Here is a 24,811-nt window from a genome sequence, read left to right as displayed (position 1 = left end):
CATCCTCCCCCCACCCCAAGCCAAATCCCTCCCTTCCCCCATCAAATCCCACCTTAAAAACAGGGCAGGGCCAGTGGAAAGGGCACCCAACTGGGAACCAGCAGACCTGGCTTCTGACCCCATCTTTGCTAGCACTCCCTATGTGACTTTGGGCAAATCACTTAACCGACCCATGCCTCAGTTTCTTCGTCTGTCACATGAGGCTCACGATACTTAAAGCAGGTTGAGATCCATAAATGCTAAGTCCTGTTAAACTGCCTTCCTTTGCTTAGCCTTCCACTGCTGCTGCTCATGTCTGGAGCTGTCTGTTACCACCTGTGCTGCATAGCCCAAAGGTATTTAGGCACCTGGCTCCCATTGCTTTCAGTGGGAGCTAGGCACCTAGATACCTTTTGAGAATCTGCATCTATCTGCTTATGTCTCTCTCATTTAGGGCCCCGCACTGCTCCCATTGAAAACAAGAAGGGCTTTGCCATTAACGTATAGGAAGTAGGATCATCAGACCCTTACTTTGTACACTCTTTTGCACAGGGACCAGGTCTCTATCAGAGCGCTGCAGATGTTAATGGTGCCATAGTGATATGCTATTAATCATTAGAATTCTTTACTGGGGGCTCTATAAAAGGCTCAAGCTGCCGTTAATAGAAAACTTCGGTCGCTGTATAAACAGGGGTGTTGGAACAATTTCTATAGTGGGGGTGCTGAGAGCTGTTTAAACTGTAGACCCTGTATATAATGGAAATCACTTCAAGCCAGGGTGTGCAGCAGCACCCCTAGTTCCAGCACCTATGTACATACATACAGTCATGAGATGGGAAGATGTTAATTAGGATAGGGCCAGAGTCTTCTCTGTGATGTGCTTGTGCATCTCCTGGGGACTTTGGTGGAAGATGCACGTATCTGCTGTGCGCAGAATTTGAGTCCGAATTATGCGGCGTATCTGAAGATGATGAACGGACAGAGACAGAAAGAGATGAAAGGTTTCAGAGTAGCAGCTGTGTTAGTCTGTATCCGCAAAAGGAACAGGAGTACTTGTGGCACCTTAGAGACTAACAAATTTATTTGAGCATAAGTTTTCGTGAGCTACAGCTCACTTCATCAGATGCATGCCTCCGACGAAGTGAGCTGCAGCTCACGAAAGCTTATGATCAAATAAATTTGTTAGTCTCTAAGGTGTCACAAGTACTCCTGTTTTTTAAAGAGATGAAAGATTGCCACCTTGCGGTGAAACCCGGGTTATAGCCCCAGTGTGTCAGAACTCGGGCAGGGCTGGACAAATCTTGCTGGGTTTCTGTCACATAGCTTTTTTTGACAAGTCGCTTAGCGGGTTTTAGTTCATGTGGTTTCTCCCCCCATGAATTGCACTTTGTTTGGGTTGATTCAAATGCAGCAGCGCTCAGATACCATGCTGATGGGTACAGTATATGAACCCAGAAATGAACAGACTGTTAAATTCAACTCTAATCTTAGGAGTTTTGTTCAGGACTCCTTGTGACTTGGCATGGGCTGAGGGATGTGCTGGCTGCCGCTTCCCGCAGCCCCCATTGGCCTGGAGCGGCAATCGGCCGAACCTGCGGACGTTGCAGGTAAACAAACCGGCCCAGCCCGCCAGCGGCTTTCCCTGAGAGGCCACGTGCCAAAGGTAGCCGATCCCTGGCATAGATCATAAAATCCTAATACCTAGCTCTTATATAGCACCTTTCATCGGGTGATGTCCAAGCGTTTTACAAAAAAGGTCAGATTCCTAACCCCCCTTTTACAGATGGGGATACTGAGGCACAAAGAGATGCAATGATTTGCCAATGGTCACCCAGCAGGCCAGTGTCCAAATGGAATAGAAGCCAGGTCTCCCAAGTCCCAGTCCAGTGCTCTATCCACTAGGAAATACTGCCTTCCTTTATACAGATAGGGATTTGGGTGGATAGTTCAAGTGGTTTTGACTGCCTGTGTCACCATCTGTCCCAGGTTTCACTATTTTCCTTGGGAAATTTGAGACTATCCAGACAGAGCAACAAAGCGTCTTTGGATTTTGACAGAGGGTTTGCTGGGTCTGAAGTGTCCCAGGGGCACTCCCATTCCAAAGAAGAGTAGCCTGCCTCTAACTTCCTCAGGTCACTGAGCCAAATGCCTGGTGGGCCAGCACTTTGGGAGTTGAGTGAGAACTGTACACATATTAATACAGTGCAGCCATGGTCATTTAAGCTCATTGTCTATGTAATGCATTGTCCAGTTTGGATGCCACACTTTAAGAAGCTTCCAGCAGCAGAGATAACACTGCCTCAACTTGAGCCCATGGTCAGTTTCCAAAGAACAGAAGTGAAAGGCTAATACAATGTCCCACGACACCACCTGCTGCAGTGCTTAGGCACCCTGGTTTTATTTAAGTTATGGTCTGCCATTAAGGACTGAATAAAAATGAAGCAAACTGATTTGGCCCTGGAGACTGGCCAAAACCAGAGCCATCATCCAAATTTGCAGGGAAAAAGGAACCTATATCCAAACAACACCTGCAAAACCAAAAACCCTTCAACGAAGCTTTACAAACCAAAAGCACCCATTGGATTACCCATCTCTGCAGTCCTTCCCCTCAGTTCGAAGAACTATCTTAGTATTTAGCAGTAACAGCAGACTAGCTCAGCCCTGCAGAGGCTCCCAGCACTTGAATGTGGGAGATTTCAAACCACTATGAGGGAGGGATTAAGGGATAGAGCTTCCAGAAAACTCAGCACTCATAGGGCTGGGTTTTTCAAACAGGTGAGCTCCCAGCACCTTCCATTGTGACCCCAATGGCCAGGATTCTCCACAGAGCTCAGCACCCCACCCTCTAGAAAATCTGCCCACTAATTGAGGTGCCTAAATGGGAGCTGGCTTTTTTGGAAAGTCTAGCCCTAAGCATATTATTGAAGTGACATTGCAAAATCCTTCTTTGGGTGAGGCATCGCACCTGCCTGCAAATTAATGAAACAGGAAGAAGTCTTCCTACAAACGACAGGTTTCAGAGTAACAGCCGTGTTAGTCTGTATTCGCGAAAAGAAAAGGAGTACTTGTGGTACCTTAGAGACTAACCAATTTATTTGAGCATAAGCTCACGTGCTCAAATAAATTGGTTAGTCTCTAAGGTGCCACAAGTACTCCTTTTCTTTTTCCTACAAACGAGTGACATCTGGCAGGTCTGACAAGTATCTGGAGCTGCCAGAGTATGAGAGAGGAGGAAAATGGGCAGGGCTGAAGGGACCCACAGCTGCAGCCATTCATGTTTGCTGTCAGCTGCCTGGTTCAATGAGGTCCTGTCTCTAGAGCTCCTAAAGCTCTGATAGGCTTAAGATGAGGCAGATCAGTGATGACCTGACGCTGTTTAGGGTGCAGGCTCCGCCCTGGATCAGGTAAGAGGGAAGCAGGAAGCTTCAGGTAAGGCAGTAGAGCTAAGAGAGAAGTAGAAAGAAAATGCTCATGTGTAGGCAGCAGCCAGCTAGCATTTTAAGAGCGTGTCTGTTTCAAAGTCTAGGAGCAGCCAACTGAAGCTAAGCAGCTGTCAAGGTACGGGGGGCTAAACAAGTGATCAAACAAAGCTGTATGTTTGGGTAATGCTGCCCTGCTCATCTTGGCAGGATGTAAAAAGAGAAGACTTATAATGTGTGAATATCTTGGGCCAGTGTAACTGATGAGAAAGAAGGAACCTTGCTGTGGAAGGTGTATACAGAATAGCTTGGGGGAGAAGCAACTTTCATAACGCAGTGGCACTTGTACAAAGCATTAATCCTGTCTCATCAATTTCCCTGGTAGCCAAGGGAAATGATATTGTTTGTCTTTTTTCCCCTACTCCCCTCTTCTATTTCCCTCTGTGTCAGGCAGTTATAGGAGCTAAAGGTGTGCTAAACTGGGGGCATTCTAGCAAAGTACAGGTAGCAGTTGGCTTATCCTGGGAGATCCTTCTAGCTATAAAGCTGGGCTCTTCAATTGCTGTGGCAGAAGTGCTGTGTGACCTGTCTTGTGGCCTTTGGAAAGGGGAAACTTAGTTGCAACCCACATCCTGGTTGCTGAGGCGTTGTCAAGCTGTTCCCTTTAGTTTTTAAGGGTGGGGGTTACAAGTTAGCCAGGTTTTAGGCCCCCAGATTCTGACTCCTCCCCCTCACGTATCTATTTATCTACTGAGTTTGCCTTGGCGTTATTTGGGTGGACCTGACCACGATATATTTTTATTTATTTATTTACACGCACCCCTTTCCAAAAGCAATTGATTCCTGCCCACTGTGATGGGACTTCCATGCTCAGGGCTGGCCTGAGGATTTTGAGAGGCTAGAGAGAGGAGGACTTTTTATTACTCCCAACAGACTTGCTGAATTCAGTATGAAGCCTGTGGAGAAGATGGGGGCGGGGGGGGGGCGGCTAAGGTTGAAAAACACTCACTTCCTGCTGCCTCTGAATGTGGGGCTCACAGAGGTCTCTGAGCAGTGTGCGGCATTGCCTGCTGTATGAAGAGATCATCCTGGACACTAGGTCTGAACTTTACCGCTCTGATGGGCAGCACCAAACCACTGGTTCTCGGCGATCAAATATGGGGGGTTGCAATATGACTCCTGAGTCAGTGGTGGTCAGAACCATCGTGCTGCGGGGAGAGGCTCCAGTTGTGAATTCCCATTTGGGGCTGTCTCTCTGGGGGTGTGCTGAGGTACCCTGGGTGGTGGGGTGAGCTGGGGTAGGAGTGCCTGGCTTAGGGTCAGTGGAAGTAGGGGGCAGATGCTTTCTGCTTTAACTTGGGGTTATTTTTCTGTTTGTAATTGGACTTTCCCCCTCCCACGCGCTCCTTTTATTTGTCAACTCAGCTTGTTTGAAAACCCCAGTTAAGCCCTTCACTGCTGAATTACTGTGGGTTGCAACTACAGCTCCTGGATAGGGGGACCAGATAGCAACTGTGGGGGAAAAAAACAGCACAGGGATGGGGGGTAATAGGTGCCTATATAAGAGCGAGTCCCCAAAAATGGGACTGTCCCTATAAAAACAGGACATCTGGTCACCCACTCTTGAGACTAAAGCGGTTAATGATATTGGCCTCAAAGTGCTTTCTGCCCCTAGCTAATGCCTATAGACAGAGTGGATTTTCTGTGATGCTGTAGGAAATGGCTTGTTTTTTTGCAGATCCCATTACAGACAGGTAATCCACGGGATGCTAGCTAGAATCCCTCCTTGCCTCTATACACCCTCCCTGAGGGATCCATTGGATTCAGCTATTGCCTCTGGTGCTGATTCCTAAATTTGCTTCTCTAGCTCCAATCTCCTTCTGGAGCAGAGTTGGCTGCGGGAAGGGGCAAGGAAGAGGTGTGGTTTGAAAGGGAGGTAACTAGTCTATGCCACCCATTCTCTTCCCTTCCCCCATCCGCAGAGGTTAAGAGTCTGCTATAGCTGCCGATTAGTAAACATAGCTCTTTAGCTCAAGCTGTAGAGGCTACTGAGTTGGCTGGAGAGGTCCAAAGTTCAGTCCCCGGTGATAGCCATTGGCTGTTGTTTTTAGACCTGCTGAGACAAATTCTGCCCCTTGGTTATGCTCCTGCATCTCAAGTGGCTTCACTTCCTTCCAAATCTTCTCACTGCTAATGCTGTGTCCTCTGCCACTAAAGTCTGCAGCCTCTGACCTCCTGACTTGTCCCCTCCATGCAGCCAGGCCCTCATTAGATTGCACTTGTTCAAAATGAAATTGTATTACAGTAGCAGGTAGGGGCCCTGACTGGGACTGGAACCTCATTATGCCAGGTGCTGCACACATCCATAGTGTGAGACAGTCCCTGCCCAGAAGAGTGCCCAGTCTAAACAGACAAGAGAGAATCAGCGTGAGAGGGGAACCAGAAAGATGAAGTGACTTGTCAGAAGTCACACAGCAGCTCATTGGCAGAACAGGGAATAGAACCCAGGTCTCCTGAAACATTTCACCCTGCTCACTCTGGCCACGGGCTGAGAACCACTGGTCTGTCAGCGCACAGCCGTGGCCCATGTGACATTCTCAGGGTAGTGACTAGGGTGGGGCAGGAAGGGCACCTGCCCCAGGCACAGAGCCACCGGGGGGGGGAGAGTGCAAAAATGGGGCCGTGCAGGATCAGGCCCAGCATCAGCACCTTTCCCCTGGCAGGATTGGGCCCGGCAGCATCAGCAGGAGGCCAGGGTGCTCAGTGTGGTCCCCCACCCCTCAGGATCATGGGACCAGTGACCCTGGTTGGAGCAGGCTCCCTGGTACTAGGACTGCAGTGGCAGGTGGGCTGCACTGCTGAGCTATGTGCAGCCGAGGTAGGAGACCAGCGGGCATGGGGAGGGGGTGCAGCTGGTGCCTGGGGAACAGACTCTAGGTGTGGGGGCGAGTCTCTGGATGGGGTCTAGATACTGGTGCATGGTCCCTGGATGGGGGAGTTGAGGGCTGGGTGCATGTGGGGGCAGTCCTGGGCTAGGGGGACACCCTGCACCAGGCAGGGCTCCCCATCTTTGCAGGCAGGATTTGCAGACACACTTCCACACTACTGCTGGCAGCGCAGCTGGGCTGAGCGTCTGGAGAGTACAATATGCCATGCCACCCTTTTTGTAAGTTAATTCATTTTAACAGTTAATGTTTTGATGTATTTTGTTAATTTAAAATGCTCTTGGTAGATGTTTGCTAGTGTTGAAAGGTACTAGATGGATTTGAATTGTATTGCTGTCATATAACAAATACTAAACCTTTTTTTTGTAGACGTACTCTGTGTGTGTGTGTGTGTGTGTGTGTGTATGGTATAAAAACTGAGAACCTCATATGCGGCCCACAATAGTAAATAGGTTGAGAACCTCTATTTCAGCCAAACAGCTTATTCACCAGAAAACTCAGATTGGCTCTAACAAAACTACTGTATTCAAATTAGATTTGGTTAAATAAATAAAACCTCTTGAAACAACTTATTTTGAGACTTTCAACACACAATGTTTCAAAATTTAGCTAGATTTGGTTTTAAAAACTGTTTTAAAAATAAAAAAATTCTGAGTTAAATGAAATGTTGTTTTTGGTCCCAAAACAATTTTTTAAAGCGGTCGTTTTTTGGCCAGTGAACTAAAAAATAGCTCCGCTCTGGAGTCTCAGCCCAGTGCACCGTCCATTAGCCCACATAGCAGATCTGGTAGCTACTTTTGAGTATTTCCAAAACTCATTCTTCCCGTAGTTCAAGATTCCACTCCAAGCTCCTGTTATATCCTGCTTTGAATGCTGCAATCACCTCCATCATGTCTGTTCGCTGAATCCCATACCTCTCCTCACCTTCATGCAGCTCCCAGATGCTGTCCCCACCTAACTCTCTTGCCTAGGCTCTGCCCACGCTCCTGTTTTTAATCAGTCCATGTCTGTCTGTGTGCTGTGAAAAAGAGAACTGCTGAGTAAGCTGTAAGTTTTGCTGTCTTCTCTCCTGACCCTTCCCCCATCTCCAACCCCTTCATGCACACCTTACTTAGCCCCAGCTTTTTACACTATGCTTATGCCTGAGACAACTTCACAAGGGGCACATTTAGAACATGTTGGTGGCATACCTAAAGCATGGCTTCCATGTCAAGAGAGAACATGAATGCTGCCTCAAAAGAGAGGCTGACCTAGAGGAAACGTTGTGTAGAGCAATAGAGGAAGAAACTGAATCTGTCAACATGACACTTGGAAGCACGAACAGATTAGCACAAGACCAAAATAAATGGTGAAAACTGGTGGTGCCCTGTGTACCTGAGTGGGCAGGATTATAAGAAGAAAAAAGTATGTAGGTATTTCAGTTCCTTCAAAAGCCAACGGACGATCCGCATTGTTAGGGCCCTACCAAATTCACGGTCCATTTTGGTCAATTTCACAGTCATAGGAATTTTAAAACAATAAATTTCATGATTTCAGCTATGTAAATCTGAAATTTCTGTGTTGTAATTGTAAGGGTCCTGACCCAAAAAGGAGTTTGTGTGTTTTGGGGATGTCTTGGGGGGGGGGGGGCGCAGGCGCATTGCAAGGTTATTGTAGGAAGTGTTGCAGTACTGCTTCCTTCCGCTGGAGAGCAGCAGCTGCTGGCCAGGAGCCCAGCTCTGAAAGCAGAGCAGCAGTACAGAAGTAAGGGTGGTATGGTATTGCCACCCTTACTTCTGCACTGCTACTGTTGGGGCGCTACCTTCAGAGCAGGATGCCTGGCCAACAGCTGCCGCTCTTGAGCCACCAGCTCTGAAGGCAGCACAGAAGTAAGGCTGGCAATACCATGACCCCCTCTAAAATAACCTTGCGACCCATGCTCCCAAAACTCTTTTGGGTCAGGACTCCCAATTTGAGAAATGCTGGTTTCCCCTGTGAAAGCTGTTTAGTCTAGGGTAAAAGCACAAAAGACCAGATTTCACAGTCCGTGATGCGTCTTTCATGGCCGTAAATTTGGTAGAGCCCTACACGTAGTTGTCAGCGTGTTCCACCTAATGTAAACTAGAGCTGTGCTGTGTGGCTTTTGTTTTGTTTTGTTTTTGTTCTCTGCAGATTCTCCCCTCCCCCCCTTAACAGAGGGAAAGAACATGGGTTTGGAAATGCTCTAACTTTGCCTCAGGGAAATTGTAGTTTGGGTCAAGCTCCCATTATCCTTTCTAGGCCAAGCTTCCTGGTTGAACTACATCTCCCATGATGCAACATAGTCAACCCTCTTGGGAAATGTAGTCTGGCTGAGAACCCTGGCCCGGAGGGGAATGGGCATGTGAGGCAACCAAACTACAACTGCTCCTAGGCACCTTGGCTGCAAGTTTTCAGTGGAAAGCAGACACTTATGGGAATACTCAGGTTAGTTGAGAACCCAATTGATGAAAAGCTTTCAGCCAGTCCTAATGAAGAGCTCATGCCTCTCTGATTGTATTGAACTATACTGCGTCCAGTTCATGCCCTTGGCCCGACAGCCATCTAGAGCATGGACTCTGGACAAGACTTGTTGGGAGCCCAATTTGAGACCCCTTAATAGAGCCTGATTTTCAGAGGGTAGGTGCTCTTTCTGAACACTGGGTCTTTAAAGCCATTTCAAGCTGGGCAGCCAGATCAATAGATGCTTTGGAAAATCCTGACTCTCTTAGTGCTTGTATACTATCTGAGTGCCTTGCCATCTTTAATGTGTCTGTTCTGGCAAAGCCCCACGGTAAATGGGTAACCACATGGTGAAGAGAAATTGTGAGGCTGTTAGCACCACCCGTCTCACACACACGCCTCTAAGTTAGGTGTAGGTGCAGAAGACAAACACCCACCTGAGTATGGACTGGTGGGATTGTACTCCCGCAGCTCCTCCTGCCACCGAGGCTATGCTGTTTTTTAGCAAGCTGGCTTGAGTATGCCTATGGGTGCTGCAGTCTCACCTCCTGATTGCTAGGTAGCCTTACCCTTTTTGTCTAGAACAGGAAATTCCCCGTGGGCTGAAAATCACCATCTGGATCCTGACACACCAATAAATATCAAAATGCAGCTCCCCTCAAAAGCCAGCAGCAGAAGGTGCCGCCCCCTCTCTCTCTCTGTACCTTTCATAATCTCGCAAAGCAGGGTGGGGAGGGAAGGTCTCCCCCTTGACTTCCAAGAGCTCTGCCCTGGGCTGCTGCTTGGGCTGGATACTGCGTATGGATGGGTTGGGGCACCAGATGTTGATATGTGCTGGTGCTGGGCCTGGTGACTGCTTGCAAGCACTTCCTGCCTCCTGCAGGAGTGCTAAGGAAGTAGCTGGGGTAGTTCAGGGTGGTCCCTCTGGAGGGGGCAGAGGTTCGTATTGCTTCTCTACAGCTTAGGGGAGCAGGATGAGCCCCTTAGGGCACAAGCTGGGGAGCAAGGGGGGATGACTGACTGCCTTCCTTATCACAAAAGAACAGACCTGTCTGAACGACCCAGGCTCCGTTTGGGGTGGGGGAGGGGTCCTGAATCTTCCCCTGGCTTTCCCACCCCCCCAGGCTGACCAATCGGGTAGGAATTGTGTCCTGGGATTCACGAAGCAGGCCCCTGTTACCAAGGCTCGCTGGGCCCCGAAGGCTGAAGTACACTGTCTTGTTATAAATGACCCATGCGTGCTGTGTGGATGTGGTAGCACCCTGTGGGGTTCTGGCAGTGCCAGAGATCTCGTGCCCAGCCCCATGCCTGCTTTTGAGCGCTAGCTGCTTCCTTGGAAAGGAGGGGGTGACAATCCCCCTCCAGAGTGAAATTCCCTGTGTCGTCAGCCCCATAGCAAACACTCTGGAAGCCTGGAGGAACATGAATATGGTGGCTGGACTGTGTGATGTTTTCCCCCTAGTGGCGGAGCACAGATGACCAGACCCCTAATGGCTAAGGATTAGTTTACCTGACTGGGAGGGGAGCTGGGTTTTGGCCTGCAGCGTGGGGGTCTCGTCCTGTCTCTCCAAGGCTGTGTGAAACTGAGCCAGTGATTGAGGAGCTGTGGTGAGCTGGCATCTGGCCCTCTAGGGTAAGGCAGAGATAGGGAGTGGTAGCCGAAGGCACGCAGTACAAGCTTTCTGGAATGAAGGCGTTGAAAGGCCCTGTAAGCATCCTTGCCATAGTGCCTTGTTAATCATAGGCAGGAGCCTGCTTGGATGAGTTTCTGCTCAGCAGCGCCCTTAAACTTGTGTCCTCTGGAGCCCTCACCACTGTACCGCCCCGTGCCTGCCAGATACTCTGTGGGTGGAAAGTGGGTTAAACTGAAGGCTCATTTCTTCCTCTGCTACCCCCTTCCCATGACCAAGTATACATAAAACCCTTTTAGTGTCTTGCAGTCTGAGCCCAGGGTGTGCTCAGGCCGACTGTCCAGTGCACTCCTGGCAGCGCTCACCCATGGGGAAAAATCCAGCTCTGTGCCCCTTGTATGTGCTGTCCTGGGAACCAAGGAGTCTGGCTGGGTGTGAAGCAGAGGACAAAGAGGGAAGGTCAGGTGTCTCCTGCCCACTGGCTGGGGCATTGGCTGCACTGCTGTCAATGAAACAGCACTGGAGAAAGCTGGGCTCAGCAGACTGGTGCACGTGGGGGGATGGCTCATGACCCTCTCCCAGCACAGCAGAGCTGACAGGCACTGAAGCTTCTGGACCCAGCCAGGACATTTGCTCTGGGATGCACAGCAGCAAAACAAACTGGTAGGATTTTGTTACCCCTTTGGGGTGGGGAGTGCAGGAGGAACATGGGGCTGGGATTGTGGGGTTTGATGTGGATGTCCCTGCTGGACCAATTCGAGGGATGTCTGGCAGCTGGAGCGATATGACTCTGTGTGCAGCATACCAGGAAGGTCGCATCTGTTTTGGGGAAGAGGCAGCATCTGATGGTGTTCAGCTGTCCCCTTCCATCTGGGTAAGGAATCTTTCTCTTTCCCCGCAGTGTTTGCTCTCAAGGTCTCTGCTGGGAGTCCCACCATCCACTGAGGCTGCGTTGCATTGGCTGGCTTGCTGGGTGAATGGGAGGTGGCTTTAAATCCCTCATCTGCAGGATTTGTGAGCTCCTCCTAGCTCTGCCTCCTGGGGTGCCCCTGGGATGAGGGTCACACGCAGAGATGGGATCTGGGGCCTGTATGGCAGCAGGAGGAAACAAGCTGAAATCTTGACCTCTCCTCTGGAGTCTGGTTTCATGCTGCTTTGGGCAGCCATTGGGGGCTGATACAGAGTAACTGGAAGTCCGTTCTCTCTTGGAGCTAATCAGGCTGTGAGTATTATGGCCTTGGCACACTGGCTGTCCTTCCCAGTTCAGAGAGTAAGTGGGATTTGAACCTGGGAAGCTTGTGTAGCAGAGGAGCACTTGCCGCTAAGCTACCAAACTGGCTTTCTGGCTCATGTCCAGAACAACTGTTACCATCCTGCCCGGGCCAGCAGACTAAGATTGTATGCCTGTGTCTTCGAGAGGTAGGGTGGCCTAGTAGCTAGAGCAGAAGGCTAGTAGCCAGGGCTCCTGGGTTCCATTCTGGGGTCTGCCACTTGCTCAGCTTAACAAGGCAATGCTTAATCTCTCCCTGCCTCAGTACTTGTTTTCACCCAGCACTGCCAGCTGGGCTCAGCCATCTCATACCAACCTGCTTTCCTCTAACTATTACAGGGGCTTGGTGAATAAGCCTGGAAACCTTTTCCCACCCCTCTCGGTCTCAACCTGTTAGTTTCCCAACAGCTGAGGATGGGGGCGGGGGGGAAGGGAGGTAACTAAGAACACAAGGTCTTAGTTCTAGGAACTGTATCTGTCAGGAGAGATTCCTGTCCCCATCTTATTGTTACCAGAAGAGGTTAATAGAGATGTTGTGGCCTCCACTGCTAGCCCTCTTAATGCAGTTCATGAATGGTGGCCATAGCCTTGGTCTCTGGTCCATGGCTGCATCTACACAGAGAACTGAGCTGGTGAGACAACACAGGTGCTGGTATCAGCCCTGCAGTGTGTCACCACTCGTCAGGCAGCTTTGCTTGCAGTTTTACTGTGTCTACTTCGGGGCTGTCACATGGCTATTCAGTCTCATTGCCCCAGGGTACCTATCCCATAGGCCCTGTTGCAGCTTCCTGAAGTGGTGGCTCCTGGGAGACTTTGTAAAGCCTTCTGGAAGTCCAGGGAAGCTGTGGAAGAAATCAAACTCCTGTAACTCCCTGGGTACTGACTGTCCCCCTGCCCCCCTCTCAAAATGGAGGCCAGGCTGAATAGCCAGCTCTCATGCCTTGCTTAGCAAGAGGTTTCTTCTGGGATTCCATGTGCTAGCCAGGAGGAGATTGGCTGCCAGTTACACATGAGTTCCTGCCAACTGCTCTGGGGGGCTGCATACAATGTGCCACAGAATCTTGGCATGCCAGTGCATCCCACTTGTATCATCGCGAAGTTCCAGCACTTGATACAAAACTGCAGTGTGTACCATGCAAATTGCAAGGCTCTGTGACATCCTCAGCATCTTGGCAGCCTGCTGTGTGTGGCAAAGGGAGGATTAACCTCCTTTTGGGAATGATCAGATGGAGCATGTGAACTAGAGACATGAAGATTATGGGCCATGCAGGGTTTCCTTGCTAATGAAAACCAAAAGCTGTGTGATTGGGGTGCATGAGTGCCTAATGCAAGTGGCCTTCCAAAGCTGTCTGAGTCCTCTGCCAACCTGCAACTAAATAGCCCTTAACTGTTCATACTTACAGCACAGTCTAGTCCACTTAATCGGAATGACTGCTTCTCTGGGATCTACCCCCAGGAGCCAAATGATGGTGAATGGCAACGGCTGTTGCTTAACTGGGAAAGTATTAACAATTTTCCACTCTAGTGGAGATTCATCTACACCTGTATGTAGTGGCTGTGAAATGGTTCCAAATCAGAAGTGGTTGGGATTTGGCCTTTAATCAGTGTAAAGTGCAGAGACTTCTGTTGTTCAGTATAGTGCTACTCAGGATGTCTTCCGCCTCTCTTCCATGGCCTCTTCTAATTTGGACAGCTACGTGCATGGTGCAGAAGGCCATCGGCCAGGGTGTCCCAATAAGAAGATCACGCAGTACAAAGTGACTGCTGGTGACTTCATTATGGGATTAAAGCCCTCTGGGATGGCAAATGCCAATCCATGTAAAAGTGAAATGGCTCATACCGATTAGCATTCAATTGCAAATTAACACCTGCCATCTGCTTTTGAAGAGTGCAGTGATAGGGTGATAACTGTAACCCGTTAATGTTAATGATAATGACCAAGAATTCTGCAGGGAAACGTGGTGATGCCGGTTTGCATGGTGGCAGACCCTCCAGGAGTAAAGAGAATGCATGCGAGCTCAGAGTTGCCAATTGTCACTATTTTATTCTCAGTCTTGTGATATCTGTTGCCTTCTTCAAAACCCTTGCTCCTGGAGATATGTGAGAATCTCAAATTTTTTTTTAATAAAGTGTCTAGCCCTCACAGTTGCAGGGAAAGCGTGAAAATGTAACCCTTTAAAGGCTCAAACCAGAAGGTAAACAAGAACGCCTTTTAATTCATGATCTTGGGGTGTGGCTCCTGAGTTTTGAATATTTTGTGTTTGGCAGTATGTTGCTTTTCCCCTGCCGAGGTTTCTCCATCTTCCCAAAGAGACACCGCACATACTGTGTTCATAAGGGGTATGGTTCACCTTCCACTGAAGTTAACGGGAGTCTTTCCGTTGACTTCAAAGGCAATCCAATGAAGCCTAAATACAGCATGTGCAGATAGGAGTGGGAAGCCAGGTTACAAAGCAACAGCCATGTCAGTCAACCCAGGAATGTCACTTCCCAACAAGCTGAAGGCCACATCCCATGGGGTGGGCCCTCTATTCACCCAGGTGATATTACGTAGCTAAAAAGAGGGCAAAAATCTCTCCTCGGATCTGCACAGTGGTTCTGTCTTCTGCTGTCGTTACAGGCCTGGGTCTCCCAAAAGAAAAGCATAGGATCAGAGCTGAGATCTGCCATGCAGAAGTGAGGAGAATTCTGACCCAAGTAAAGAATTTCAGCAGAATAGCTGACCTGTAAGTTAAGCGGTGGCAGCAAACTCTGTCAATGCTGAGTGGTGGTCCCATGAGACATCCTAATAATTCAAGGAAAGCTTTAACTCTAGTTGGCCTAGTTCTTTTGTGCTGATCACATTAGTGTCAAGGAGCCATGGCTTGGCTTCTGCTAGATCGTATCTCTGTTTTATCACAGAGTAGCACTTCCTTTGCCTTGGGCATTCATCTATACATCCTGTTCCCCTCTACGGGGTGTGCGCATGTCGCTGGTAAGGACTCTGGCCTACAAGGAGAGCTCCTGCAGCAGGGAATGGTCTGAAGACCTAGGTGGCAGGGAGGAGACTAGCTTATTCTCTGATGTTAAAGGGTGTGGACAGGGGTTTCTTTTTGACTGATCACAAAGTAGAATGGCACTTTTTTTTTTTCCCCTTTGGAAACACCTCTCTGATCTGTAAGCAGTATGGGTGAGTATGGTAGCATGTGGGAACACAGGACTGGGAAGCCAGAGGTCTGGACTCTGATTCTGGCTTTGTCATGGACTCACTGCATGGTCTTGACCAAGCCCCCTTAACCTCTCTGCCTCCCCTTTCCCATTAAATATTATTCCCATTGTATTACTTACCCCGTGGGGGTGGGGGGCTGCACAAATGGCTGTGAAGTGAAAGATGATTTCCCTACAGGAGGCACCTGTATGTGCCCTGGGGGTATGAATGGCTGGTTCATTTTGATGGAATCCATGGGCCCAGAGAGTCCAAGGGGTCATCTGTCACTGCACAATACTAAACAGTTAAACATGGTTTGAGGTTTTGAGGGATGAACTGCCTGCTCAGGTGCATGGCAAATGCACCATCAGAAAATCTTCTTTTCTTCCTGTGTCTTTTTAAGAAAAGATTTAAGAAGGAAAAACAGTTAAAGCGTTTGTAACGTAATAGGCCTTTATTTGAACAATATCCCTCATTGCTAAGGCTATGTTTTAGTCTCAGATATTTTTAGTAAAAGTCATGGACAGGTCATAGTAAACAAATTCACGACCCGTGACGTGTTCATGACTTGTACTAGATACCCCTGCCTAAATCTTGGGTGCTCTTGGGCAGGCAGCAGCCCGGAGGGATCTGCACGCTGCCCCCACCCCAAGCACCTGCTCTGCAGCTCCCATTGACTGGGAGCCATGGCCAATGGGAACTGTGGATGCAGAGCTAGGATGCAGAGCTTCCTGGCTGTGCTTCTGCCTTGGAACATGTTGCTGCTTCTGGGGACCCCCCCTTCCTTCCCCCAAGGTAAGCACCACCCAGAGCCCTCACCACCTCCCACACTCCAACCCCCTTCCTGAGCCCCCTCCCACACCCGAACTCCTGCTGCTGTGGGGGAGGGGTGCGGTGGGCCCGGGGCTGCTCAGGCAGCCCCCAGACCAGGCACTGCAGAAGTCATGGAGGTCCTAGAAAGTCACCAAATTCGTGACCTCCATGCCAGACTTGCAGCCTTACTCATTGCCTTTCCCTTCAGCTATAGGGCCTTAAAGGGAAAACCCCCACTCTTTGCTGGTCTTTCAAAGATGGCAATAACTATCCTGGGATGAGGGAGAAACAGCAGCTGCTGTTTCCTTGAAAACAAAACAGGACACAAACACATGAAGGGAGAGAAAAGAACAGCAGAAACAGGAAATACAGCTTCTGTCTCTAGCGCTGACTCTCACTTGCAACCTCGCCGCTGAAGAAATGAGGGCATGGCACATGGTCCAATCAGCCTCTCTAAGAGCTGGCAAACTTGTACCAGCGTGGGGCTGTTTAGAGCAGTGGTCTTCCACCTGTGATCCGTGGACCCCTGGGGATCTGCAAACTATGCCTAAGATTTCCATTTGAAGTGTTTTTAGGGGTCCACAAATGAGGAGAAAAAATTGAAAACCACTGGTTTAGAGCATAGCTTTTAGCTGCCTCTGGTCATGTGCTCACAGCAATGTTGCAAAAAGGGCGGTCTTGGCCAATCAAGCCAGACTCCTTAATGTAAAGCAAAAAGAGGGGAAAGGAAAGAAATAAGGTGGGAAACAGAGGACACATTTTGCCGGGGGAGGCAGCAGGGACCCAAGGCTCACATTCCAGGTGTTAAGGATTTAGCCAAAACTGGTGTCATTGGTTCCCTCTCTGTGGCATGGTCTGGTCAGGACAGTGAAGGCCCAACAGTGTTCTGGGGGATCCCAGCTTCCAGAAAGCAGCAGCCATGTTGAATCTCACCCCTTTCTCCCACCTCTGTGTTATGATCTTCTCTTCTCTCCCCCCTGAATTCTCTCCTTAGAACCTTTAAAAATGGGTTTTGGGCAGCATAGCCCACCCCCTGCACTGTTTGGTTTTGTTTTGGTCTATCAATTAGACCTAATTTCTAAAACAGAAATTCTGGGCCATTAGTTTATTTCCATTTTCCTTTTGTTTACCAGTTGTAATTTTAACCCCCTCCATAGACCTTCGTTTTTCAGACTAATCCAGTCTTGTGGCTCTAATGCAGGGTTGGGCAAACTTTTTGGCCTGAGGGCCACATCTTGGTATGGAAATTGTATGGGGGGGGCCATAAAGATCACAAGATTGGGGTGTGGGAGAGGGTGAGGGCTCTGGGGTGGGGCCAGAAATGAGGAGTTCAGGGTGTGGGAGGGGGCTCCAGACTAGGGCGGGGGGGGGTTTGCTCTGGGCTGGGACCAAGGGGCTTGGAGGGGATCAGGGTGCAGGCTCTGGGTGGTGCTTACTTCAAGCAGCTCCCGGAAGCAGCGGCATGTTCCTCCTCTTGCTCCTATGCAGAGGCGTGGCCAGGCAGCTCTGCATGCTGACCTGTCCACAGGCGCTGCCTCTGCAGCTCACATTGGCTGCAGTTCCTAGCCAGTGGGAGTTGCAGAGCTGGCGCTTGGGGTGGGGGCAACATACAGAGTCCCCTGGCTGCCCCTATGCGTAAGAGCCAGAGAGGGGAACATGCAGCTGCTTCCGGGAGCCGCGCGGAGTGGGGCAAGCCCCAGACCCTGCTCCCCAGCAGGAGCTCAAGGGCCAGATTAAAACGGCTGAAGGGCCAGATGTGGCCCCCAGAGCATAGTTTGCCCACCCCTGCTCCAATGCTTGCTGACTTTTTATATTTAAAAAATGGGCTTTTGTTGACTCTTCTACCTTGGACAACTTGGTGTCCAGGTCCCTCACAGCCCCCTGAGTCTCTCCCCGCTTCCCTTGGTTGCAGTCTCAGACCATGAACTATGTGGGGCAGCTGGCTGAGACTGTGCTGATCACTGTGAAGGAGCTGTACAAGGGCCTGAACCCAGCCACCCTGACAGGATGCATTGACATCATTGTGGTGAGGCAGCCGGACGGCTCTTTCCAGTGCTCACCTTTCCACGTGCGCTTTGGGAAGCTGGGAGTCCTGCGCTCCAGGGAGAAAGTGGTAAGTGATGCCCTCCAGATGGGGTGTGTGCTGTTCGTGCTAGGGAGCACTGGTGTCTACTTGCTTAGGTCCCCTCCTTTCTCCTCCAGTCTAGTTCTTCCTGAAACTAAGTTCACGGAGGCTGGCTTGAAGGTGGAGACAGAGAGCCTTGCCATTTGCCTGGGTTGTCTCACAGCCCTGGTGCATTGTGGAATGGTTCGCTTTCCCCCTCTCTGAAGCTAGACCATCCTCGGCAGGCAGCTTGGGGGAGAGAGTGTCCCTCACATGTGAGAGGACCTCTGTCCCTCATTTACCAAGTGGTAGGTGGAAGTGAAACAGGCCTGCAGTCAGGGAGGAGCCTTGATGGGGACAGGTAGCCCCATAAGATGGGACACTCTCTCTCCAGTTGCTGGGGGGACAGGACTCGCTCACCGGAGACTCCTTTGCCAAGCAGAATTCCATCCTCCTCCAAAAAAACTAGTGTCTGCAGCCCTCCTAGTTTTCAGAGGGTTTGGCATGTGACTGTGGTGGCATGGAAGGAGGTCCCCGGGGAAAATGTGGTTTTGGATGGAACTCCCCTCTTGTCTTGTGTGTGACTTTATTGCCCGGGAACTGCTGGGTGAGGTAGATTTTCTATGGATTCCAAGCCCTCTTTTCCCCCTCTTTCCCCCGCCCCGCCCCCCGCTTGTCAGGTTGACATAGAAATCAACGGGGAGCCAGTGGACCTGCACATGAAGCTGGGAGACAATGGAGAGGCCTTCTTTGTCCAGGAGTCAGAGGAGAATGAGGTAAGCCACGTTCAATAGCTGGGAAGAGGTGAATGTACCCCTCTGAGTGCCCTGAAATGGCTCCTGTACCTCTTGTCAGCTAGCTCATTTTTTTTTTTCTGTATCTTCCTGACTTTGTGCCTACTGCGAGAGGGATGGGGAGTGGAAGAGGGAAGGACAAGTAGGCTCAGATTGCTGTTCTCCATTGGGATTGTGCCATTTGCCCTCGCTGGCTGTTGGGGGGTGTGTGTGTGTGTGCGCTCTTGTGCGCGCGTGCGCGCTCGCTCTCTCCGGGTGTAATGCATGGAAAGGTCCCTCTGTCAAGGAGCTTATGATGCAATGTAGAGGAGGTCAGAACTGGAGCGTCTCCAGGACCCTGATGAACAGCACAGTGATTAGCCAGCCCCCTTTTTGAGGCTTTATCAATGGTCAGAGCAGAGAGGTGGTCTTGAATCTTGGTGCCTCTGCTGTGCCTGACAATGTGTGGGCTCTTGTGAGGGGGTGTCTATCCTGCTCCAGCAACCCCCTTGTGCTGACTTTTGGCTGCTGCTAGATTAGACCAACTGACCTAGAGGTGAAAAATCTGCATATCCAGTTCCTAGTCCCCTCTGCACCGTTCACTTTTTTTTAAGTCTTGATCCCACCTTCTCATTGCATTTAGCCAAGTTGACTTTGAAAGGAACTTTCCAACAGTCTCTATGGGCCAAGGCTAACAAAGGTGTCCTCGTGTGTATTCCACACGTACCAGACCTGAAGGGCGGCTCATCACAAAATTGTCATGTCCTTGAATGAAATGTATTGTGTAGATTGTCCCCACAGGGCTGGGGTCAAAGGTTAACAATTGTGCCTCTTCCCACCTGTGTTATAGGAGACGATCCCCTCCTGTCTGTGCACCTCCCCTATCCCTCTGGAAGAGAGCCCAGATCTCATGGCCGAACCATCCAAGGCGTCCACTGTGTCTCAGCTCAGCCTGCTTGGAGAGCCAGAAGCATCAGGCTCTGACACGACATCTCTTCGTAAGAAAAGGCGGCGCAGGAAGAAGCCGAAGCCGAAGGAGGCAGCAGACTCTACTTCGGAAGAGCAGGAAGGGACTGACAGTGAAAGGACTCTCGAGGAAAAGCACAAGCTGCTGACTGCCTGGTGAGCCCTGCCAGGAGGCTGGGTGGGACTTCTTGGGGGTAGTGTGGTCTGGTGGACTGAGGCGAGGAAACCAGAGTCCATCACTGACTCCTGGGTGGTACTCAGCAACTCACTTGCCACCTAATCGCTGTTTCTCTATGTGAAGTGGTGGCGATTCCACTACCTGCCTCCCAACGGGATGGGGGGTGGTTTGTTAGTAGCTAATGTTACTGCAACACCTTGGGGAAGTGAAGCCTGTAGAAATGCTAAGCCTGTATTCCTTTAGCTTCTGGATACTGATAATCTTGGGTTAATGTCCTGGCTAGTTCCTTTCTCTGCATGAGGGGGAGGGGGTCACTTTGTAATAGCTCCCAATACTGGTATTTCCATCTTCCACTCTACTTTATTTCTTTCTTCACAGTGATTCAGTTTATTTCTCCTTCACTGACCTCCCAAGTGAGGAAGTTGGGACTGTGCAATCCAAAGAGATCTACCATTATTCTGATGGGGAACTGGCTCCGTCTCAGAGGTAATAGTCATTTGAAGCTTCCATGAGACAGTGTGGTGTATTGGAGGATGGGGTGACTAGAAAGCCGGCTGGAGCAAGGGAACAGCACTTGGAACATTAAGCTTCCCTGGCCCAGTAAGTGGTGAGCGGAATGTAGAAGAGCTAGAAGCCCTGAATGGGCCCAGATCCTGTAGGCAGAGCTGAGAAGCAGCAAGGACAAATCTGCATGGGTGGTGGTGGTGGAAACTGGGGCCTGAAGGAGTCTCAGGGCTAGTCCAAACAGTGAACTGGGGTGTGTAAATTCTAGTATGCACTAGTGTGTCCCACGCTAAAAGTTCCCAAGTGTGCATTGATGTGGTAATGTTTAAAACAGGCTTACATCAGTGCACGCTTGGGAACTTTTAGTGTGTGCCAGCAGAGTCCATGCAAGCTATTTGGTGCATGACATACTGGTGTGAACTAGAATTTACACCTCTCTGGTGCACACTAATGCACCATGTTGACAAGCCTTCAGAAGCAGTGTAGGCCACCGGCTCGGGCCCTGGACTGGGACTTGAGAGACTTTGGTTCTATTCCCAGCTCCACTACTGACCTGCTGTGTGACTTCTGGCAAATCACTTCCAATTGCTTTGCCACTTTCCTCTCCCATCACTTATCAGTCTTGGCTAGTTAGAATGTAAGCTCTCTGTGGCAGGGACTAGCTCTGTGTTTGTTCAAGTGGGGCCTTCAAGCCCCTGGTGCTACTGTAATACAAATAATTAATGTAAATGGGTGCTGTGCACGTGGAAAGGGTTCTGCTTGACTTCCTGGTTCTTCTCTGTAGCCTCACTCCAAGCTGTCCGTCTTCCCCCAAAAGTGACTCTGAATTGGAGCTCAAACCCTCTGAGCCATCCCTTCTTGGAGCTGAACCCCACATGCAATGGACTTGGGGGAGGCTCCCTCAGGTAGGTAAGGGACAGGGAATGGAGTAAGCAATCTCTAAACAAATTTGCTTTTCGGAAAGACTGGGGGAAATTGGCTTTCTGACCACGTGTCGGTGGGCAGCTGGTGCATGGTCTAGTGAGAGAACATGGCTGTCTCAGGATTCAGGTGGCAGCTTAATTCTTTCAACTCAAGGAAATAGGATCTGTGCCGCAATTGTCTGAAGACATCTGTGCATTCTGCATGGGCTATTCTGGAGCAACGGTCAGGGGGTAGGATGTCTCTCTCTCTCAAGAGAAGGGCCGGGGGGAGAGGGGGATTTCTTATCTCTAGTATGTCTGACTCACTTGGTCTTGGTCTAATGCAGGGGTTGCCAACCCGTGGTTCCGGAGCCACATGTGGCTCTTCAGAGATTAATATGTGGCTCTTTGCATAGGTGCCAACTTCGGGGCTGGAGCTACAGGTGCCAACTTTCCAGTGTGCTGGGGGGTGCTCACTGCTCAACCCCTGGCTCTGCCCCAGCCCTACTCCACCCCTTCCCCTGAGTCTGCTGCACCCTTGCTCCTCCTCCGAGCCTCCTGCACACCACAAAACAGCTGATCATGGTGGGAATGGAGGGTTAGGTGCTGATTGGCGGTGCTGCTGTCAGAGCTGCGGGGGAGACTGACGGGGCAGAAGGGGCTGCTGATATGTTACTGTGGCTCTTTGGCCATGCACATTGGCAAATTCTGGCTCCTCCTCAGGCTCAGGTTGGCCACCCCTGGTCTAATGCTTAGTCCCAGCCTTGCTTTTAATATAAATTAAAGTGAAACCCACAGACTGAGATTCAGAACTGAGTCTATGTAAGTGCCTACGTTCTATGGGATATTGTCCCTGTAGCTTGAACGCTAGATCGGATCCTACAGAATAGCACTAGTCCAGTGCTTCCTTCTCTTGGCTACCTACTGTGGCTGCATCTGCCAGTTCGGGTTTTGTTGGTCGAACCCTCACTAGCCAGAAGAGAACAGCCCAATGAGGCCGGAGGGTATTTACACTTGGGCTAATCAATTGTACACGCATCAAGCCCATGAGGAGGGAGGGATGTTCATGGGCAACCTTAATTCTGGCATTTTTTGAGTGCTTAACTTTGCAACCTTGAATATTCTCATGTATTTTCTGTGTAATGTGTGCACAAGGGCTTGTTCTTGATAACCAGTGGAACTGAGGTCTTTCTTTCTTTGATTATCCATATATGTGAAACGGAGCCGTCTGCAGAAGCCTTCTCCATAAGGGCTACTCTATACACACTCCTTGTCCACTACCTAGCTCTGTCTGAAACCAGTATGGTTTAAAGTAGCCCTGCCCGCCCCATTGGGTGATGCAATTATACTGGGATAAAGGTGCTTGGACTAATATAGCTTATTTCAGTAAATATGATACAGCAACTTTCCTTAGTGCCAGAGTCCTGGGGGAGCAGATGCTTTGGGGTTAGAAGGTACTTGGTGAGCTCCCATCACTGGTGTAAGTTCCACAGAGCATCCACTAGCTCACTGGCTCTCAACCAGAGGTCCAGGCCCCCCCTAGGGGCCCACAAGGAGGTTTCAGGGGGGGTCCCCCAAGCAGGGCCAACATTAGACTCACTGGGGCCTTTGGCAGAAAGCTGAAGCCCTACCGCATGGGGCTGAAGCCCAGGGCCCTGATCCCACCACCCGGGGCTGAAGCTGAAGCTTGAGCAATGTAGCTTCACGGAGGGGAGGGCCTTGTGGCATGAGGCCCTAGGCAGTTGCCCTACTTGCTGCCCCCTAATGCTGGCCCTGACTTTTTTATATGCAGAAAACCAGTTATTGTGCCACAGGTGGGCCATGGAGTCTTTATAGCGTGTGGGAGGGGGCTCAGAAAGAGAAAGGTAGATAACCCCTGTGCTAGCTATTGACTCTCTTCTTCATGCACTCCATGCAGATACCATTCCAGCTGAGGCCTAGAAATACACATGGGAGGGAAAGGATGCCATTTGGAGGAGAATTTTTGCCTTTCCTTTTAAAGGGCTGACCCTTTTTGTTTTTACCCCTCCCTCACCAACCTCTTTCCTCTCGCCTCTTAAGGTGAGTAAATTGGAGCGAGTCGAACCAGTCAAGTCCACTATGACCATCACCACGACAGCAACCACCCCAGTGAGCCAGGCGACCCACTTCCAAGCCATCACGGCAGGTTTGGAAGGAGACTTGAGAACAGCAGACTCCTGGGATACGTCCTGTTCCTCCACCACACCTGTAATTAGGCCAACGCCCGTCTTCCAAAATGGGAATGGCCCCCCTGTGCTGAAAGACCAGCTCTCGGCAGAGTCCGCAGCTGCGGTGGGGAGTATGCCAGACACTGCCCTGCCCCGAGTAGGAGAGCAGGGAGCACAGAAACAGTCAGTGGGAGAGGCTGTGGAAGGAGAAGAGAATGTGGTGAAGAACGAGCAAGTCCTAGAGCTGGATCCCTCTTGTGCGCAGGCAGCCCCAGCCCCAAGACAGCCTGATTTGGAGAGCACGGAACCCAGTGATAGCCCAGGAACCAAACCAGAGAGCCCAAGGAGGCAGGGTGAGCAGCAGGTTGGATAGTGCAGACTGCTATAGTTCTGGTTATGGGGTTAGGCCGCCTGGCTTAGAGCTGTGCATGTGATATCCATATCTTCCATCCGGGCCAGCCCCAGGTGTCGTCTCTTCTGAGCATGCAGATGCAGGAGGCCCTTGTGCTTTGGGAGTGGGGTGTTCGTTCTGCAGCTCCCCTGCCCAATGGTGCCCCAAGCTCCCTGTGATACTCCCGGGAAGGTGAGCGTGCTCTCTGGCTCCCCTGGTGGCAAGCACTCTAATTCAGCTCCTCTTCACCAGCTTTGCAAGCTCCAGAGCAACATGCACCTCCAACTTCCCTCTTTCAGTTGGCAACCCCCCTCCTGCATCCCAAATACCAGTCCCCTCCCTTATCCCTCAAATATGCCATGTCTGTTGCCTAAGTCATCCTGGCCTATGCACCTCACTTTGTGCAAGTCCAGCAGGTCTCTGGCTTGCCCTGTCTTCTCTTCCCTTTTGTGGCTGACACTAGCTATACAGAATTCTTGCTCAGCTGTGTGCCTCGCTGTTCATCCTTTGACATATTCAAGGATATTGGGTTTCTAGCATTTAAGTGACACTGAGCCACAGCTTGCTTCTTCTGTGGGATGAATCCAGAGCTACATCAACTGAGATTTAATGGAGCTAATTGGCTTTCCTCCAGCATAGCAAGGCAAAAATCAAATACGTTGGCATAGGTACAGCAGCTTGGTTTATTGCAAACCCCTCAGAGTAACCCTAACAACCAGGGAGAGTTGTTTGACTTATTTCCTTGCTACTGAACTTGGAGGGTGAAAACAGATGCATCAGTTTCCCTTTTTGCCTTATAGTTGGCTTCACATCTAGGTCCTCCTGTACTAGCACTATTCTGTGTCCTGCAGTCTTTGCAACACCATGTTGGTCTAGCTGAAGTGTCTGTTTCAATGGGAATTTTAAAGTCTTTGGGGGGAAACAGTCTTGGTGCTTCTGTAAGAGACTGATGGATTGGGGAAAATGCTGGTCTCACTGTATGTCTGTCTGTGTTTGAGGCTCCACCAAGAGAAGCCCTCACCTGGGTCCCAGCGACATTTACTTGGAGGACCTCACCAATCTGGACGAGGAGCAGGTGGCCCTTTATTTCCCCAAAAGGT

At 50.2% G+C, this 24,811-nt stretch overlaps 1 protein-coding gene across 7 annotated transcripts in view; it reads left to right on the top strand.

Annotated features, from left to right (window-relative positions):
- LPIN3 (lipin 3) overlaps positions 1–24,811 on the top strand; it is a 48,275-nt gene that overhangs the window by 12,333 nt on the left and 11,131 nt on the right. For 2 of the 7 annotated variants that reach the window (XM_074970213.1, XM_074970206.1), the window contains exons 1-9: positions 3,372–3,408; positions 14,325–14,430; positions 17,617–17,817; positions 18,489–18,584; positions 19,432–19,703; positions 20,104–20,211; positions 21,014–21,134; positions 23,193–23,673; positions 24,710–24,809. In XM_074970213.1, the coding sequence (XP_074826314.1) occupies positions 17,626–17,817; positions 18,489–18,584; positions 19,432–19,703; positions 20,104–20,211; positions 21,014–21,134; positions 23,193–23,673; positions 24,710–24,809 (1,370 nt within the window). In that variant the 5' untranslated portion in view covers positions 3,372–3,408; positions 14,325–14,430; positions 17,617–17,625. Of the gene's footprint in view, positions 1–3,300; positions 3,538–11,253; positions 11,309–14,324; positions 14,431–17,616; positions 17,818–18,488; positions 18,585–19,431; positions 19,704–20,103; positions 20,212–21,013; positions 21,135–23,192; positions 23,674–24,709; positions 24,810–24,811 lie in introns of those variants that run through there. The other 5 variants (XM_074970207.1, XM_074970211.1, XM_074970208.1 and 2 more) reach the window with 5 other exon arrangements.

The sequence above is a fragment of the Natator depressus genome, chromosome 13, assembly GCF_965152275.1.
Source record: "Natator depressus isolate rNatDep1 chromosome 13, rNatDep2.hap1, whole genome shotgun sequence".
Classification (NCBI taxonomy): Eukaryota; Metazoa; Chordata; order Testudines; family Cheloniidae; genus Natator; species Natator depressus.
This window is presented reverse-complemented; position numbering and strand designations above follow the sequence as displayed.